Below are 16,391 nucleotides of genomic sequence, written 5' to 3'. Positions count from 1 at the left end.
TGGTGCTGATGGTGACTCAATTTTAGTAGTAAAATGACTAACAAATTCTTTCATTATACCTTCTTTATTAAAATCATATTGCCTCTCTAGTCTTGCTTGTTCTTTGTTATAATCAAGTAGTTTACTTTAAAGTAATATAGCAACTATATATTTTATAACAGCATTGACAATTATTGTGATTATCTCCTAAACCACTCCATATATCAAGAAACGCCTCAACTAATTGAATATTAGTAATAGTCTGATAAAACTTGTTAATATTAAACTCTTGATTTAGTTCATTATTTTTAGAAATGGTATCAGCGGAAACTTTGTTGCCAACATTAGTTCCAATTTCAGTTAACTTATTGGCTAATGCAGATATATTATTTGGGTTAAAAGAAATTAGTTCAACTGTCTGATCATCAATCCATAAAGCGCCTCCATTGGTTGTAGATAATGATAGTTGAATAATGTTGCATTTAGTTGATAAGTTGTAAACTCTTCAAATTCAACTTTTCTTAATTCAGTTATATTTTTAACTAATAAATCTGCCTTACAATTAGACGATAATAAGTTATTATCATAATATTTTATATTAACAGCATCTTTCATATCAAGAGGTGGGTGTAATTTTTTTTTATTTTACGATTAATTTCATATCAGTTTTACTATTATCTTCTAAGAATAGTTGATGGTCTTTACTTAGTGTTAAGTTGTTCCTACGGTCAGCGGAGTTGAATACTGTTTGTTGTTTAGCCTCATTGAATCTCCTTCTTTTCATTATTTATATTGAGAAAAATTGTCAGCAAAGCTGCCTATGACCAAAGGTCTATCTGCAAATCAGGTTCCCTGATCTACTTCGTAGCTGACCGAAGGTCTATTCCAAGTGATTTCTAAACTTTTTTTATTAGATTCAAAATGAATGCCAGACTTTACTTTTTCCTGTTCATAGTATTTACCTACTATTATCTCACCGTTAACATCTTCTATTTTTTATGTTGCGGTTGAGTGTTTAAAGCTTCGTTAATTTTAAATAATTCTCTATTCCAATTAGATGTCTAACTCTTAACTTTTCTAACCTGGTAACATCTTTTGATTTCTTCTACCGAGCAATTAATTGCTTCATCTATATCTTCAATGTAGGTTTTAACTTTATCAGAAATATAAAAATTTCTCATGTTCAAACTAGAGTTTATATCATAGTCTTCAGTATCTTCTAGATAACTTCTATTATGACTATATGTGTGAGTAGTTAGAGCTACTCTTTTCTCAATACTTCATGGCATTTTTTTTGTACTGAATTCCAGTATAGATACTATCATCAGGATGGGTTTTTGACTATTTTTCAACATTAGTTTTAGATTTAGTTACAGTTTTATATTCAGCTTTATAAAAAAGAGTCTTCATCTTCATCATCAATCAGTTCTCTGGTTCTTACTAAGTGTTCGCTTGTTAAAGTGTGGTTGAGAAACTCTTTTTTTGAATTGAAAGATAAATTGCAGAGAATACACTCGATGCTTCTGTTGATATCCGTTTCGTTAGGGGAAAAATGAATTTTCAAAATATAAAAAATGCTTTCAAATGTCTTAATTTTAGAGATCAAAAGTGAAAAAAATGTTGTTATTAATGTAGAGAACCGTATGAATGTTTTATTTTTGAAGTGGTCATTAAAGAGAAAAACAGATAGGACCATATGAGTAAACATTTTAATGAACCGGAGTCATTTTTATCTTGTATTATTTGTAAGCTTAATAAACATATCTTATTATAGGTTTAAAACAAATAAAAAAAGATTATGGGTTTAGTTACATAGATATAGATCTAGCCGTACTAGGTATAGATTTAAAGAGCATGTTAAAGTCTATAATATTTGAGGTGAAAACTTTTATATTTAGGTATATGTTTTTATTTTCTAAAAAAGAGAAAATATCTGTGTTTTGTGATGCATAAATTAGTGGGTGTAGTAGCGGATAAAAGGGGGTACCGGTTAGTGGATTGCTCTAAGTGGGACACTAAATAATAGTTTTAAAATGTATACGAGTGAATAGAGAGTAGTGGATAAAACAGGGGTTTCGATTAGTGGATTGCTCTAAGTGGGACAATAAATGATAGTTTTAAAGTGTATATGAGTGAATAGAGAGTAGTGGATAAATGGGGGTACCGATTAGACACTACTTGCAATTAACATGACATTTTTGAAACGTATACTCATTGTTTGAAGGACGGTTTTTGAGTTGGAACCCCTCCCAAAAAACCATTTTCCCCACTTCGGTCCCCACCTCACTTTTCACCCCCAATCCCCACCCCTGCACATCGCTCAGGATATGGCCCCGTGCAGCCAAAGACCCCCATCAATTCCCTTGTTGCACCCCCTCACCACTGCGCACACCTCACGCCCCTGCAATTGAGCTAAAGCTAGCCTCACGAACCGTAGCTAACTACTGACGAAGCCAACCGCTCCCCAGTTGGAATTCGCCCAAGTTTAGCACACAGCTGGCGTATGTTTTCTCAAATTAGATTTAGAGAATAAATTGGATATCAGAAAAAAGCGCCGAAATTTTTTTCAGAAACACCATGGCACTTTTCTTTATAAACCATTTTTACTTTGAATTTGGTTGTAGGGATATTTTACGGGTTCTGAGAAACAGTGCTAATGAACAAACGGGAATATTCTACCATAAATTGAAACTGAGAAAAGATAATAAACAATGGATTACAAGTATTTTGAAAAATGCGGTGAAAAATGAAACTGATTTGTTTGCACGTTAATATGATAAACAATCTGGAGAAATATTACATAATGTGAAGAAACAAGAACTAAAATACAGTGAATAATTTGAAATAAACCGGGAAAAAACAAGAATTAAAACCAAGAAGCTAAGTACACCGAAAATTTTAGAAAAATAAATTCAAAATGGGGATGGGTTTCAAAATGGTTGCAGAACCTTCAACAGTAACTTATATGAAACCAGAAACATTTAGTGAGGTTGAGATGGACTCAACCATAGTTAGTTTAATTATGGTTATAGGAATTTTAGTATTGTCTGGAATGATAACTTGATCCAATTGGAAGCGTGTTCTTTTCAAAAGAGGTTTTTGATATTTGAAGAAGCTCTTCAAATGAACGATGAAAAACAGTGAGAGTGGGGGGGGGGGGGGGGGGAGGCAAACGGAAAAGATCCGAAATTTTCAGAAGGCGAAGTTCTTCGAAATTTGTCTTATAACATTGCGAAAATGAAAACTTAAGAAAACGACTTGTCCAATAGATATTTGACTGTAAGAATTGGAATTGGATTGGATTTGGACTTGCATTTGATTTGACGGCAACCAAATTTTCATCTTATTTTATTTGAAATAACAACAGGTTTGAAGAATTCATTATCTGTTTTCGCAACTTCAAAAATCTGGAAAACTCGTAGAGTTTTTGATATAAATTGGATAATTAATGAAAAGATACATAAATTCTACTAACACAGTATAATGTTTTGAAAAATTGATTGATCTCGTTGTTGTATCCCTGATGAAAAACGGACTTTATAGGAGTAGTATAATGAAACAGGAATAAACATTTAAGTAGACAGATTTACCTCGCAACTTACTTTAATTTTATTTGAAATAATCATTCATTCAGTATTACAATCTCTACAGAGAAAAAAAACAAAGATAACGTCTCAAGATGAACGTCAAAAAAACAATCGAACTAAAAAATAATACAAGAATTCCTTCCAAACTGACTACCCCTTTCTCGCCCAACTAGGCACCTGCATTCGAAAAGAGAAACAATAGATAATCTTGCTTAAGTCCAAAGAATTATAACCAAAAATATATTGCGTCCCATGAAAATTGATGGGACAAAAATAAATGTTTACACAGCTATATACAATTCGGACAACTATACAGCTCCTGGGCGAGACTTTATAAATAAAAACCCGGAAAACGCTATTCATCTACAGTTCATATATAACAAGTGTTTTAAGTGTAATGTTTTCCATGCAGTTCTAAAGCATGCACATATAAAACCAGTTCAAAAAGAGCAGCAACCACTTTGAAAAACTATCGTCCCGCGTCTGTAACACCAACATTTGCGACACTCTTATAAAGACTTCTTCTCATTCAGTTACTAGTTTACGTTAACAAAAAAATCTTTTATATAAGAGACAATTTGGTTTTCTAAAGAATATTTTTTACAGACGTTTACTCTATATCAATGTAACAGTAATAGAAAAATTACACAATGAAAACGAAGTCCGAGCCATTTTATTTGATCTCGCGGAAATTTTAAATTCAATTTTGCTCATATTTTTTTCGAGAAAAGCCAAAAATTTCGATTTGTCATTGTCAACAATTTGACTTCTAAAGATTTTTTCCTTAGTAAAAGAACTCTATGCGTTAAACTTGCTAATGTGCCCCGAGAAAGGATTAATGCTTAATCATGGTCTTCAATATGTTAAAAACCTCAGATCTCTACATTCTTTTACTTTTGATTGATTTCGCCAAAACACTTAGTGGCAATTTTGACATTGTTCAGTTTGCAGTTGAAACGAGTTTTGGAAGAAATATATAACTAATTGAATAAGAACCAGTTGACTCTAAATGCTGATCGGACAGAATATTTATACTTTAGAAATGGATCAGAACCTGAAAAAATAGATATTGTTTTCAAAGCGGACTCATAAAACACAACCCAATCGTTCATTGGCTTGGTTACAAAACGATGCAAATTTGCTGTTCAAAAAACACTTTTGTATGTATTGTTAGGAATGTTATCTCTTTGAATGTTAGAACTGTTGTTTTAAAATCAGTATTGCTTTCTCATCTCTAGTTCAATTGAATTTGCCTGCAGATTTTCACTGCTAAAATTATACAGAGCAAAATTCGTCAAATTGAATAGGGAATAAAAGTTTTCTGCTAACACAGCAAGGACGACAGCTCTCGTGATGCTCTTTTCAGATGTTAGAACTTGTACGTTTGCCTGCAGCATATTTGTTAAACGAGGTCTTAGAACAAAACAGCGAAGTTACCTGAGAGTAGACATATTGGTTCTTTCAAATCCTATTTTTTAATTTTAGCAGCCCATACGAACAACTTCAGTGCGATAACGTTATTTAATTGTTATCAAAGCATTGTGAATAGTAGTTTGATTTTTTTCAGCGTGTAATTATTTAACCCAACGGTTATGGTTCAACTTTCATGTTTTCTCCAAAAAACTTACGCCCATCTTTTTTACTCATTCGTTATTAATAATTTCACCTAGCTTTTGACCTTGTTTATATCCATTAATAAAGCGGATTTGTTCGATTCTGCCCACCCCAGTGCGTTTTGCGCCCTCAGTTGCAGAGTACCTGTCGATAGATGTTAAATCTCTATGTAAAAATATGGCACGAGCGTCCAAGGGGGGGGGGGGCTCATAGTTTGCCCCCACTAAGCTAGGGGACACAAACGGAAAAGATCCAATAAATCGACACGTCTAAGAAGAGTAGACCTTTATATACTAGTTCTGCCATTTCTTTACGGTTATGGCAGTAGCCGAAAAGTATATACAGAGAGTATATAATTCACAGAGAACTTTTTAGTTTTTAAAAGTACCAAATGCTGGGGCACTTTATCACAATCATCACCCTGAATACATTATAAAAACGTTTTATACAAATTGGGATTAAGACTGGCGATAGGTCTGGACATAAACGCACGAAGGTCTGGACATACGCACTTTTGAACGCACAAAGAACGCAGAGAAATTTTTACCGCACGAAAGTCTGGACAAAGGTTTTTTTTGAACGCACGATAGTCTGGACATGAACGCATAATTTTTCAAAATTTGAGCGCACGAATTTTGGTTCAGAACGCACGAAAGTCTGGTCATATATAATTTTGAACGCACGAAAGTCTGGACATAGGGTTTTGTGTTTTTGAACGCACGAAGAACGCATAATTGATTATTTTTGAACGCACAAAAGTCTGGACATAGATAAGTTCCGTCTGGACGATTTGGTCATATGGACTTTCGGTCTGGTACCTCAACCTGGGATCATTAACCAAATAGGACGAAAGTAAATTTATAAACTGAAGAATCAATTTTGATCTCTAAAATTTAATCTGCATTTGACTGGTTGTTGATATTTGTGAAGTGAAAGGTGAAAAACGGTTATGCAGTGTTCTCAAACGACTATCAACCCATGTGACCAAAAGGATGTTAAAAAATGAGAATTTACAATGAAATCAAATTTCAAAAAAGTTGATAACAGAGTGGCACCAATTAAAAGAGCAACTAGGTATTTAAGAGGTCCACAAAGTTGTCTTTCTGCCGAATAACAATAATAAAAGATTAAGTGATTTAAAGAAACCAATTGGTTTACAAAACGAGACTCGACAATTTAGCTCATCATATAACGTTTCATAGAATTTTTGGGTGCGGTTGAAGTTGCATAATTGTTTGCAACAATGAATCAGGCAATTTAATAATCAATTGCTTTATCAATGCAAGAAACTAGATGATTTCATCTACTGATCAAACCAATAGTGTTTCATTCATGGAAACTATGAATCCAACCAATGGACCATTATAAATTTATGGATAATTTTTTATTGTCAATAACTTATTTGTACTCAAATTAATTTTAACGCTGAGCGTAGTTAAAGTGTTGTTCCTTATCATTTCAATTGAAATTAACAGTAGAGCATTGGCTTGGTTTCTGGCTCGTTCAGAACAGATTGCTGGATCAGTTCTTAGGAGTTCCGATAAAAAATTGCAACAGGATGATGGCAAAAAACTGAGCTAGAGAAGAAACAGTTATGAGGTCAAAATGAAAAAGGAACAAAAATGAAAACAAAAAATTTGTAACTATCATCCATGACTATTTAGCGTAAACTCATAGTATGACTTAGAGAAACTCACGATTACTGCATAGAATTTGGATGTCAATGCTTAGCGCGAAATAAAAATGGGGCATATGGATTCACTGATGGTGTTTCTTGTCTTTATCATGATCAATCGATGGGAATATCTAGTACTTCTAACCAGGCACTTACTTTCAGGCACTGATTCGTATTCAATCTGGTACGTCATGTTGGCGTCCTCTGTACAGGAAAGTCGCGCACCATTAGCTGAAAAATGCGAGGAGAGCTGAAAATGGCGACAGCTAACAAATGAATAACTCAATTTCCTTTTTTGCAAATGGGAATTAATGACAAACCAGAGTAGAGCATTGAATTTCAACGCATACACATGTTGCGCTATATGAAACATAGCGGACTCCAGCGTCAAGCAAATTAGTATAGTGAAACGTTGTAATCCAAATGCATATAGTTGGATTGAGAGTACTCTATCAGTGTATCCTAAGAGTATCTCGCTATCTCAGTATGTGCAGTAAAAGTATCTTGGAATTTTCTTCTCACCTCTGATCTTTGTTTCACATCATGTTCATCGAAAAATCATGACAAGAATTAAAAATTTCGAAAGCAATTTTGAATTTTCGAGCGATGCACCTTGAGCATAAAGATAACGTTGACTATCTTGAAACGGCGTAGCAAGTGACAGTTTATCATAACCAAAATACTCGCCAAATACAGGCCGAGTGCCTGTAACCTAACAAAATTGCTAATTGATGATTTTTTTGTTAAGATTTTCATGGATTTTTATAATAGGGATAAACACAATAAGGATAAACTGACACATAACTGAGCTGACCATATAGAATTAGGATACAGCGTTTCAATAAGTGACATTTTGCTCAATATGCAGCTATTCACTTCACTAAGATTTCTCCAAGTGTCTATCGGGACAAGATTGGTGTTTGCAAGTGTTTAATAGAAGGGAGGGGGCATTTACACGTGTTTACAGGGTTTGAAAGGATCCAGACACGTGTTTTTATAGTCTGAAATAGTCACACGCATGTGGACAGTTTTAATAAAAGGTGTGTTAACTTGCTAGCGAGACCAGCAAATTTTGTAATTGTTGGATGTTAAAAGGGTAATGCCGGGGGGGGGGGGGGGGGGGTTGTTAAGAGGTTGTTGTCAGAAGTAGAGGTTTTGGTTAAACCACGATATGGTTCTTAGCTGGAAAAGAATGTAAAGTTAACATAATTGGCAACACGTGACCACTCGGGTATTTTCATAAAGCAGATGGATAATGGTTAATGAGTTTGACCGGAATGCCTCAGACTTGGTTAGAAAAGGCAGGCCACAAGACCATTTGTTGCATATATTGGCATTAAAACACACACCTTAAAGTCATAAAAAAACGAATCTCTACAGTGACAGATTCTACAATGCCAGGTTTCTCTATATGCAATGGCAAAGTTCAAACCACTTCCTTTTTCAAGCAGGGTTATGTCAATCTGCAGAAGCCACTTCGAAATTCCATTCCATCTTCGATTGATTCCACCCCTCAGATTTTCACAGATTTCATTAGAGTCACGTAAACAATACTTAAAATGAAAAAATGTGTTTATAAGCTACGCCCATTAGTTTTCTGGGTCTTTCCAACTATAGCACCCCACCTCCCCCCCCCCCCCCCCACTTAGTGGCCATATATAACGTACAGCCCCGCAATCATGGTAATTATACCATAGTGTTCGGTATATTTTCGTGTGTGTGTGTGTGGGGGGCTATACTGGGGAAAAACCCAGTTTTCTTTTGACAAAGGACAGACACAGTTATAGACAGGTCTAACAGCAGATAATTTGATGAAACAACTCACGTGTTTCGAAGGTGACAGATTCACTGCTGAGTGAGGTCAAACCGTGGTCCAATTCTGTGACTGTAGCTGTACCATAGAGACTAAAAGAGTAGGAGGTCTGAGCTACGAGGTAGAAGGCTCTGGTCGTGTAGTCTCCTCCTCGTCTGAAAGGAGTCAAGGATCCATCCAGTGTCAGATTGGCACCATTCGGATCATCTCTCTCGAAAGTGCCATTGATGCTCATTGTTATCGCTTTACCATCATTACTGTCAAAGGGAAGCCAGAAGCGAACTTCAATTTGGTCAGCGTCATCGTCATCTGATTCTGTAACACAGGGGCATTATAATATTAAAACCGCTCAATTCAAATTTTTTTAAGGCGTCGGTTGGACTGTGCTTGGTTTCTTAAACGTAGAAGAGGCCAAATCTTCGTCTGCTCTGTTTGCAAATTAAAAAAAAACACGGTTCATACTTCTGTTTGGGGAGTTATAAATTATGGAGGTTTTCATGAAGCGTGCTCTGATCATAATGAGCATTGTTCTTAGTTAAAGGTCAAATATGGAAGTCAGTATGGGTTTTCAATATTTTCAAAGCTTCCGCATCTTCTATTCTGTTTTCAAATGTAAGCCACTTTTTATGAATTTGAATTTTGTTGTTTTTTCTTTCTTTGTTAAAAGGCTTCTAGCCTAAGACTAGCTAGTGCTCGAAACTCATTCAAAATGCCAAAAAACAATTTAGCGGTTTCCCAGGGTGAGGTCCAGACCAAAATGGCTTCTGATGAGACCGTCCCAGACAAAAGCGACCTCTGATCACACCGACTCAGACCGAAGTGTCCTCTGATTAGACTATCGTGCGCTCGGAGCTCCATGTGCGCTTAAAGCGCGCTCGAAAACCTGTTCTGATCAGACTATTGTGCGCTCGAAAGCCATGCCCTGATCAGACTAGTGTGCGCTCGAATCCGCCTCTGATCAAACTGAAGTGCGCTCGAAGTTGCCTCTGTTTAGACTAAAAAAATAGTCGTTAAAAATAGTCTGATCAGAGAATGATTTTGAACATGAACAAATCTCTCAGTATCGTTAAAATGTATTCATTTCATGAAAATCGATGTTATCACTCTTATAATCAACTAACAAAAAGCCAATCCTAAATTTATTGCTAATGAAAATAAAACCAAAAAAATTGTTCGAAAAATTATTGAGTATGCCATTTATATATGCTTGTAACTGAATAAATAAACTTAGACAGCTTTGCATAAAAACGTCTTGATCTACTTTGATTCAAAATATTTTTTTGAGTGGACCGGCAGTTGCTATCAGCTAGACCCCTTGGTTCTGATCAAACCCATCAGATTTTCAGATGGAGATCTGATCAGAATGCTGCTTTATTCTTGAACCTTACCAGAGACAACAAATGTCCGTAAAAAAAACAAAAAAAAACTTGAAAAAAATTTGTTCGACTTGGTCTCTGGTCAGACTACTGAGCGCTTGAAACTGCCTCTGATCAGACCGTCCAAGACCAAAGTGGCCTCTGATCAGGCAAGTTCAAGACCTTTGTACAGACAAATCTGCGCTCGAAGCCTTTTCCAGACCATGTAATTCGAGCGCACCGAGAACATGTGTGCGCTTGAAGATGGTCGGATCAGAGCTCAATTCGGTCTGGCCACCTCGACCTGGGTTTGCTACAGATTTGAAGTCTCCTTTCTGCCAAAAAATTCTATTGTTTACTGCTCTAGAAAACCACTCCCGACATCAGAATTAGGGATAAAATATTTGTATAAGCAAAGTAAATTTAATTGCAGGAAGCACCAATAACGAACAATTAAAAAAACTGGCTTCTCTATCGTCTATCTCAAAGGATTCAAACTTGTTAACAATTTACTTTCAACTTTCTAAAGCGAATGTAGAAAACTACAGGCAAATATCACTCCTTTGTATTATCTCAAAAATTTTCGAGCGAACTTTGTTTGATTCTCTTTATAGATACGCATCACCCTATTTCAGTGATTCTCAATTCGGATTCCGGAAGCAACGCTCTTGTATCACTCAATTACTAATATACCTTGAGAAAATCTACAATTCCCTAGATTCTGACGACGAAATTCACGTCATTTACACTGACTACGAAAAAGCTTTCGACAATGTCGATCACGGGATTTTGTTACAGAAACTATATAAAATGGGGATTCGTGGCAGAGTTTTTAAATTGATGCAATCATACTTAGCGAACAGAACTCAATGTGTGCGAATCAACGGAACCCTTTCCGAAGAAATTCCGGTTACCAGTGGGGTCCCACAAGGCTCAATCCTCGCCAGCCTTCTCTTTCTTCTTTATATAAATGATTTGCCTCTGAACTGCAAGAATTGCCAACCCCTGCTATGTGCCGACGATGCGAAATTCATCTCAATCAACAGCTCCTCATTGCTCTTTCAGCTGGACTTATCAAGAATTAAAAAGTGGAGTGATCATAACAAACTAAACGTTAAGAAATGCACCCATCTTGACTTCGGCAATACAACCAAGGCGTTTTTCTTTTCAGGCAACGAGATACAAAAACATATTGTGCAAAAAGACTTGGGTTTGTTGATATCCCGAGATCTTAAATGGGCTGATCACATTAGAGCAGCATGTAATAAAGCGATAGGTGTTTTATGCCTGTTGAAAAGGAGCTCGCCCCTTCTTACCATGTCTGTTAAACTGAATCTTTTCAAATCCATGTTAATCCCTGTTCTTATTTACGGCAGTAGTTGCTGGTATGCCAATATCGACAATTTGAAATCATTAGAAAATGTCCAGAAACGGGCTCTTAAATGGGTTTGCTCGGACCGAAACAGTACTTACAAAGAGCTCCTGTTAAAAGCTGGAATACTTCCCCTGTCATTATACATGCAATTACAAGATCTGCTCACTCTATCCAAATGTATGACGGGATATTTTGATATCGATTTTAATCCATACTTTTGTTTGAGGAAATGCACTCGTGACATCCGATCTTCACACGACGTTAGATTTGACCACCGCAAACCACGTAAAAGCCAAAGCGAGCAGAGCTTTTTCTTCCGTACCGGTGCCCTCGTCAACAGACTGCCAGCAACGATCGACATCAATAACCCCACTGGCCTAAAACAACGACTACTACGTGTTCTCTGGACTTTCTTCAACGCAAATTACAACGAACTTGTCAGTGCAACTTGGAGAGTGTAATATGCCATCATTCACCATCACGAAAGAAAAAGGGAGACGATCCCCGTGCCAGCAGATGAAGATATCTCCTGGCCGAATCCCAACTACTACTACTACTACTACTACTACTACTACTACTACTACTACTACTACTACTACTACTACTATTCTTCAACAGATTTTTTACTTGACAAATTTTCCAACTAAAGTTGCACAATTTTCTCATTGAGTTTTGCAGTCTTTTTCACTTCAATGTGACTTCGATTAGCTAACTACCTATATTCTCTCAATTGATAACAACCACATTACTGAGGAAATCTCTTCTCTCTTTTCAAATAAAAATAAACCTAGCTGGCAGATTTCCAGAAAATAGCCGCAATAGCTTGGTAGATCTGCAGGGTTAAGAAGATGGTAAAAGAAACAGACAAAAAAGAAACTTCTCAAAAATTCTAAGCTGTTAATAATATGTTTAATGTATTGCTGACTCTATTAGCTGCCCTTGAATACCCTTCAGTTATAGTGACACACACTCATTTGACCTTATCTCCTATCTTGAATTAATGTAAATAAAAGTCAATTTTAGAGTGAGGAAGTCATTTTTGATTGACGAATTAAAAGAAAGCCAAGAGAATGCCAATGATAGCCTCAGCTATCGCTTTGCAGCCATTAATAAACATAGCCGGAACAGATCCCAAAACAACAAAAAAGGATGAATTCCTTTATAATACAAGGGCAGCTGATGCAAGAAAACATTCCTCTAAGCAAACAAGAGAACTAAAAAGCTCACAAAACAATGAGTAAGTCACAATAGCCTAAGAATTTTGTTTAAGAATATAGAAAATTGAAAAGCACAAAATTAGAAAAACAGTTGAAAATTCTTAATTTTTGTCATATTTCCCCAACCAAAAATTTCTTAACTTGTCTTAAAATTAAAATTAATAACAAGAAACTTTTAATCTGATATCAAAACAAACTATAATTTAATACAAAATTATAATCAAATCCCAGAAAGAAATGTTTTAAAAAGCAGCATGTGAACAAAAAGTTTTGCTCTCTCATAGAAATACTCTTAACATGAACAAAAAAACTCTTTCAATTTGCCCCATTCTTCATTTTTATTCAGCACCTAAACCACTCAATAATTTTTTTGCGTTTCTTTTCCTGCTTCAAAATTCACTCCAATCAAAAGTGATTACAAAAATATCACCGGAAAGAATTCCTGAAACGCATCGAGGTGTCTTTTCTGCAAAAAAGTCCAAAAATTGACAAATTGATGAAATCTTCAATAAAATAAAAAAAATCTAAAGTCATTTAATGAAACAATTAGCACAAAAAGCCAACTGAACAGGAAAAAGTTAAAAAATAGAAAAATTAATTCATTTCCGTAAAAAACAGAAGTTCACACACAAAAACATCCTGAAATCAGAGATGAGCAGCAATCAATACCCGCAATAGGCTGACAGTTTCATCAAAATGAGAAGAAAAAAAGAAAATCTCAGTTCAAGAAAAAAGTTCGCCAAATAAATGAAGAACACAAAAAATGCAAACAACTCCTATTGGTTACCAAAAACTCTAAAAACCATTCAATGAATCCTATGAACATTTGTACAGTCCATTTGAACCAATCAACTGAAAATATTGAAACCAAAAAATTGCTTGAAACTGACGCACGTGTTCAAAAAAAAATTCGCCCGCTTAGAGAAATGATTTTTTCATAACTCAATTTCTCGCTTTCTTGAAAACATCAATATGATCAAAATGTGCTCCTTTTTCGCTGCACTCTCCAATTTTAATCTCAATTTCAGATCACTAAACAATAAGTCGCAATGGGCTAAGAAATTTGTCAAAGAATATAGAAAATAGAAAAAAATGCACAAAATTAGAAAAAGTTGAAATTCTCAATTTTTTGTCATATTTCTCAACCAAAAACTTTCCAACTTTTGTTAAATTTATTTTTTTTTCCAGCAAATTTTACAAGAACTATCAAAATAAACTAAAAATTGAAACAACATTATTATCAAACCTCTAAAACAACTGTTTTAAAAAGCAGCATATGAAAAAAAAATTTGTTCTCTCATAGAAATGGTCTAAGCACATCGATTTCTCGCTCTCTCAAAATCAGTGCTATGAACAAAAAACAATTTATTTTTGCCCCATTCTTCAATTTTATTCAGCACCTAAACCACTCAATATTTCTTACGCGTTTCATTCTGCAAAAAATAACTGATCAAAAATTGTCTAAATTATGAAGTCTTCAATAGAATAAGAAACAATCTAAAGTCATTAATGAAATATTTAGCGGAAAAAACAAACTGAACCGGAAAAAATTTAAAGAAATAGAAAAATTCATTTATATCCATACAAAACAGAAGTGCGCATTTAAAAAAGATCGTTTCTTTGAGAAATCAGCGATAATTAGAATACTGAGACAACAATCAAAAACCGCAATGGGCTGACAATTCTAACAAAATTAGAAGAAAAAAATTGAAAAACTGCAATAAATTTTAAAAAATTATTTACAGTTTTCCGATTTTTCGTCAATGGTCTAACAAGAAACATTATTTTTTCAACCAATGTACACAATTGGAAGCTATGAACGCCAACGGGCAATTGCATTCTTTTAATTTTCAGCAATGGAATGCAATAAAACAAACAAAACGTCGAGAAGTAGTAATACGGCCTAAAAGTTCGCAAAATTACTGAAGAACTCAAAATATGCTAACAACTCATATTATTTCATATTATTTACCAAGATCTCTAGAAACATATTGAAACAATCCTATGAACATTACTATAGTTAATTCGAACCAACTAACCGAAAAAAGGTTAAAACAAAGAAAGAACTGCATTAAACTGACATTAATCAAAGAAAATTTCGCTCGCTTAGAGAAATGGTTTTCATATCTCAATTTCTCGCTTTCTCGAAGACAGCAATATGAAGAAAATGTGCTCTCTTTTTGCTGCACTCTTCATTTTTGTTCAACAATCAAAGGACTCCAATTATTTCAGCCGTTTCCTTTCCTGCTTCAAAATTCACTCCAATAAAATTGATTAAAATTGATTGTACACTTCTGCAATACTCCTATTCTGGTCGTAATAAATGTGGTGGCTGCATAATCCAAACGTAGGTACAAATTTTGACAAATGTGCTTCATTAGAAATTGTTTAATCTTTTCATTAAAGTCCTACAGCTCCAACTACCAAAATTTTTTGCATTCAAGTTGACGTTAAGTTTTATATTCTGACGATTGTGAGCTTGAAAAATGTGCGTCAACAAAACAGACAAATAGACAGAGTCAAAAACTTCATTCATACATACCATCGAAAAATCCTTTGTGAAATCCACTTGAATAGTCCTTCACACTTTGAGTCCAAATATTCCACGGTGCTGCTGGTCCTAAAACGTCAAAATATCAAGGATTACATATGCAATGAAAACATTTCTTCAATATTTTCTAGAGAGTATTCAACAAATTAAAAAATATTATCGAAGAAAAACTATTCGACCTTGCCACAAGATGCTAAGTCTTTTGCTGGCTTTCACTATAAAATCGAAAAGCTATAGTTTGTTACACTTTTCTAGCTAGCTGCTCCAGCCCTATTGATCACAAAATACCAATTGCTATTTCCGAAGTACGAAAGGAGAGAAGAAAACATTTGTTGAGGCATCCAATACGCGTCAAATTTTAAACTAACGCATCCAAAATGCCTCCAATTTGACCATTTCAGATCCTCGCATGTACACTTTGAAGTAGCCCAGTACTCCATATCCAGTATAGTTGAAGTTATAAGTAGAATGATTATAACTATCCTCGTATTCCCCAATTGCTGCTCCTAAACCATTTGTGAATAGGAAACAAATTCCTCTGATCACATTGGTCGTTGAATTGTAAATAACGTCCACCTGAAACAAATAATTAATTAAAAAAAGTTAGAAAATTTATACACTTTGATAATAGTTAAGAACAAAACTGCGTTGATACGAGTTCTCGACCGGTAAGAGAAACATTACAAAACAGAAAGGCACTCAATATATACCTCTATTAAGACAAATGAATAGAATGATGCCCCATTATTTTTATGAAACAGAGATTACGAAAACTTGTCCCCAATTTAAACAACGAAAATCATCAATAGAAACTATTTAGTTCTTTTTTTAAATTAAGCGTATTTTTCTATATATTAGGCAAGCTTGACTTATGCAGTGACCTATAAAAAGTACTGAGCAAGAAGATGACCAATCTATGGGTGTGTGTGTGTGTGTGTCTGCGTGTGTGTGTGTTGTGTGTGTGTGTGTGTGTGTTTATGTTTGTGTGTGTGTCTGTGTGCATTTGTGTGTATGTGTATGTGCGTGCGTATGTGTGCGTGTGTGTGTGTGTGTGTGTGTGTGTGTGTGTGTGTGCGTGTGCGTCTGTGTGTGTGTCTGTGTGTGTGTGTGTTGTGTGTGTGTGTGTTTATGTTTGTGTGTGTGTGTCTGTGTGCATTTGTGTGTATGTGTATGTGCGTGCGTATGTGTGCGTGTGTGTATGTGTATGTGCGTGCGTATGTGTGCG

General features: G+C 35.0%; 2 protein-coding genes across 2 annotated transcripts in view; both read right to left on the bottom strand.

Annotated features, from left to right (window-relative positions):
- Positions 1–16,391, bottom strand: part of LOC142337904 (uncharacterized) — a 433,158-nt gene that overhangs the window by 202,703 nt on the left and 214,064 nt on the right. The gene's annotated exons all lie outside the window — the stretch shown is intronic.
- LOC142344184 (uncharacterized) overlaps positions 1–16,391 on the bottom strand; it is a 37,891-nt gene that overhangs the window by 6,875 nt on the left and 14,625 nt on the right. Inside the window, exons 8-11 of the mRNA XM_075395720.1 lie at positions 15,535–15,742; positions 15,158–15,235; positions 8,681–8,983; positions 7,012–7,086 (exon numbers count right to left, since the gene is read on the bottom strand). Of these exons, the coding sequence (XP_075251835.1) occupies positions 7,012–7,086; positions 8,681–8,983; positions 15,158–15,235; positions 15,535–15,742 (664 nt within the window). The remainder of the gene's footprint in view (positions 1–7,011; positions 7,087–8,680; positions 8,984–15,157; positions 15,236–15,534; positions 15,743–16,391) is intronic.

Source organism: Convolutriloba macropyga, chromosome 1, assembly GCF_964194025.1.
Source record: "Convolutriloba macropyga chromosome 1, txConMacr16.3, whole genome shotgun sequence".
Lineage (NCBI taxonomy): Eukaryota > Metazoa > Xenacoelomorpha > Acoela > Convolutidae > Convolutriloba > Convolutriloba macropyga.
Note: the sequence above shows the minus strand (reverse complement) of the source record. Positions and strands in the feature narration are given on the sequence as shown.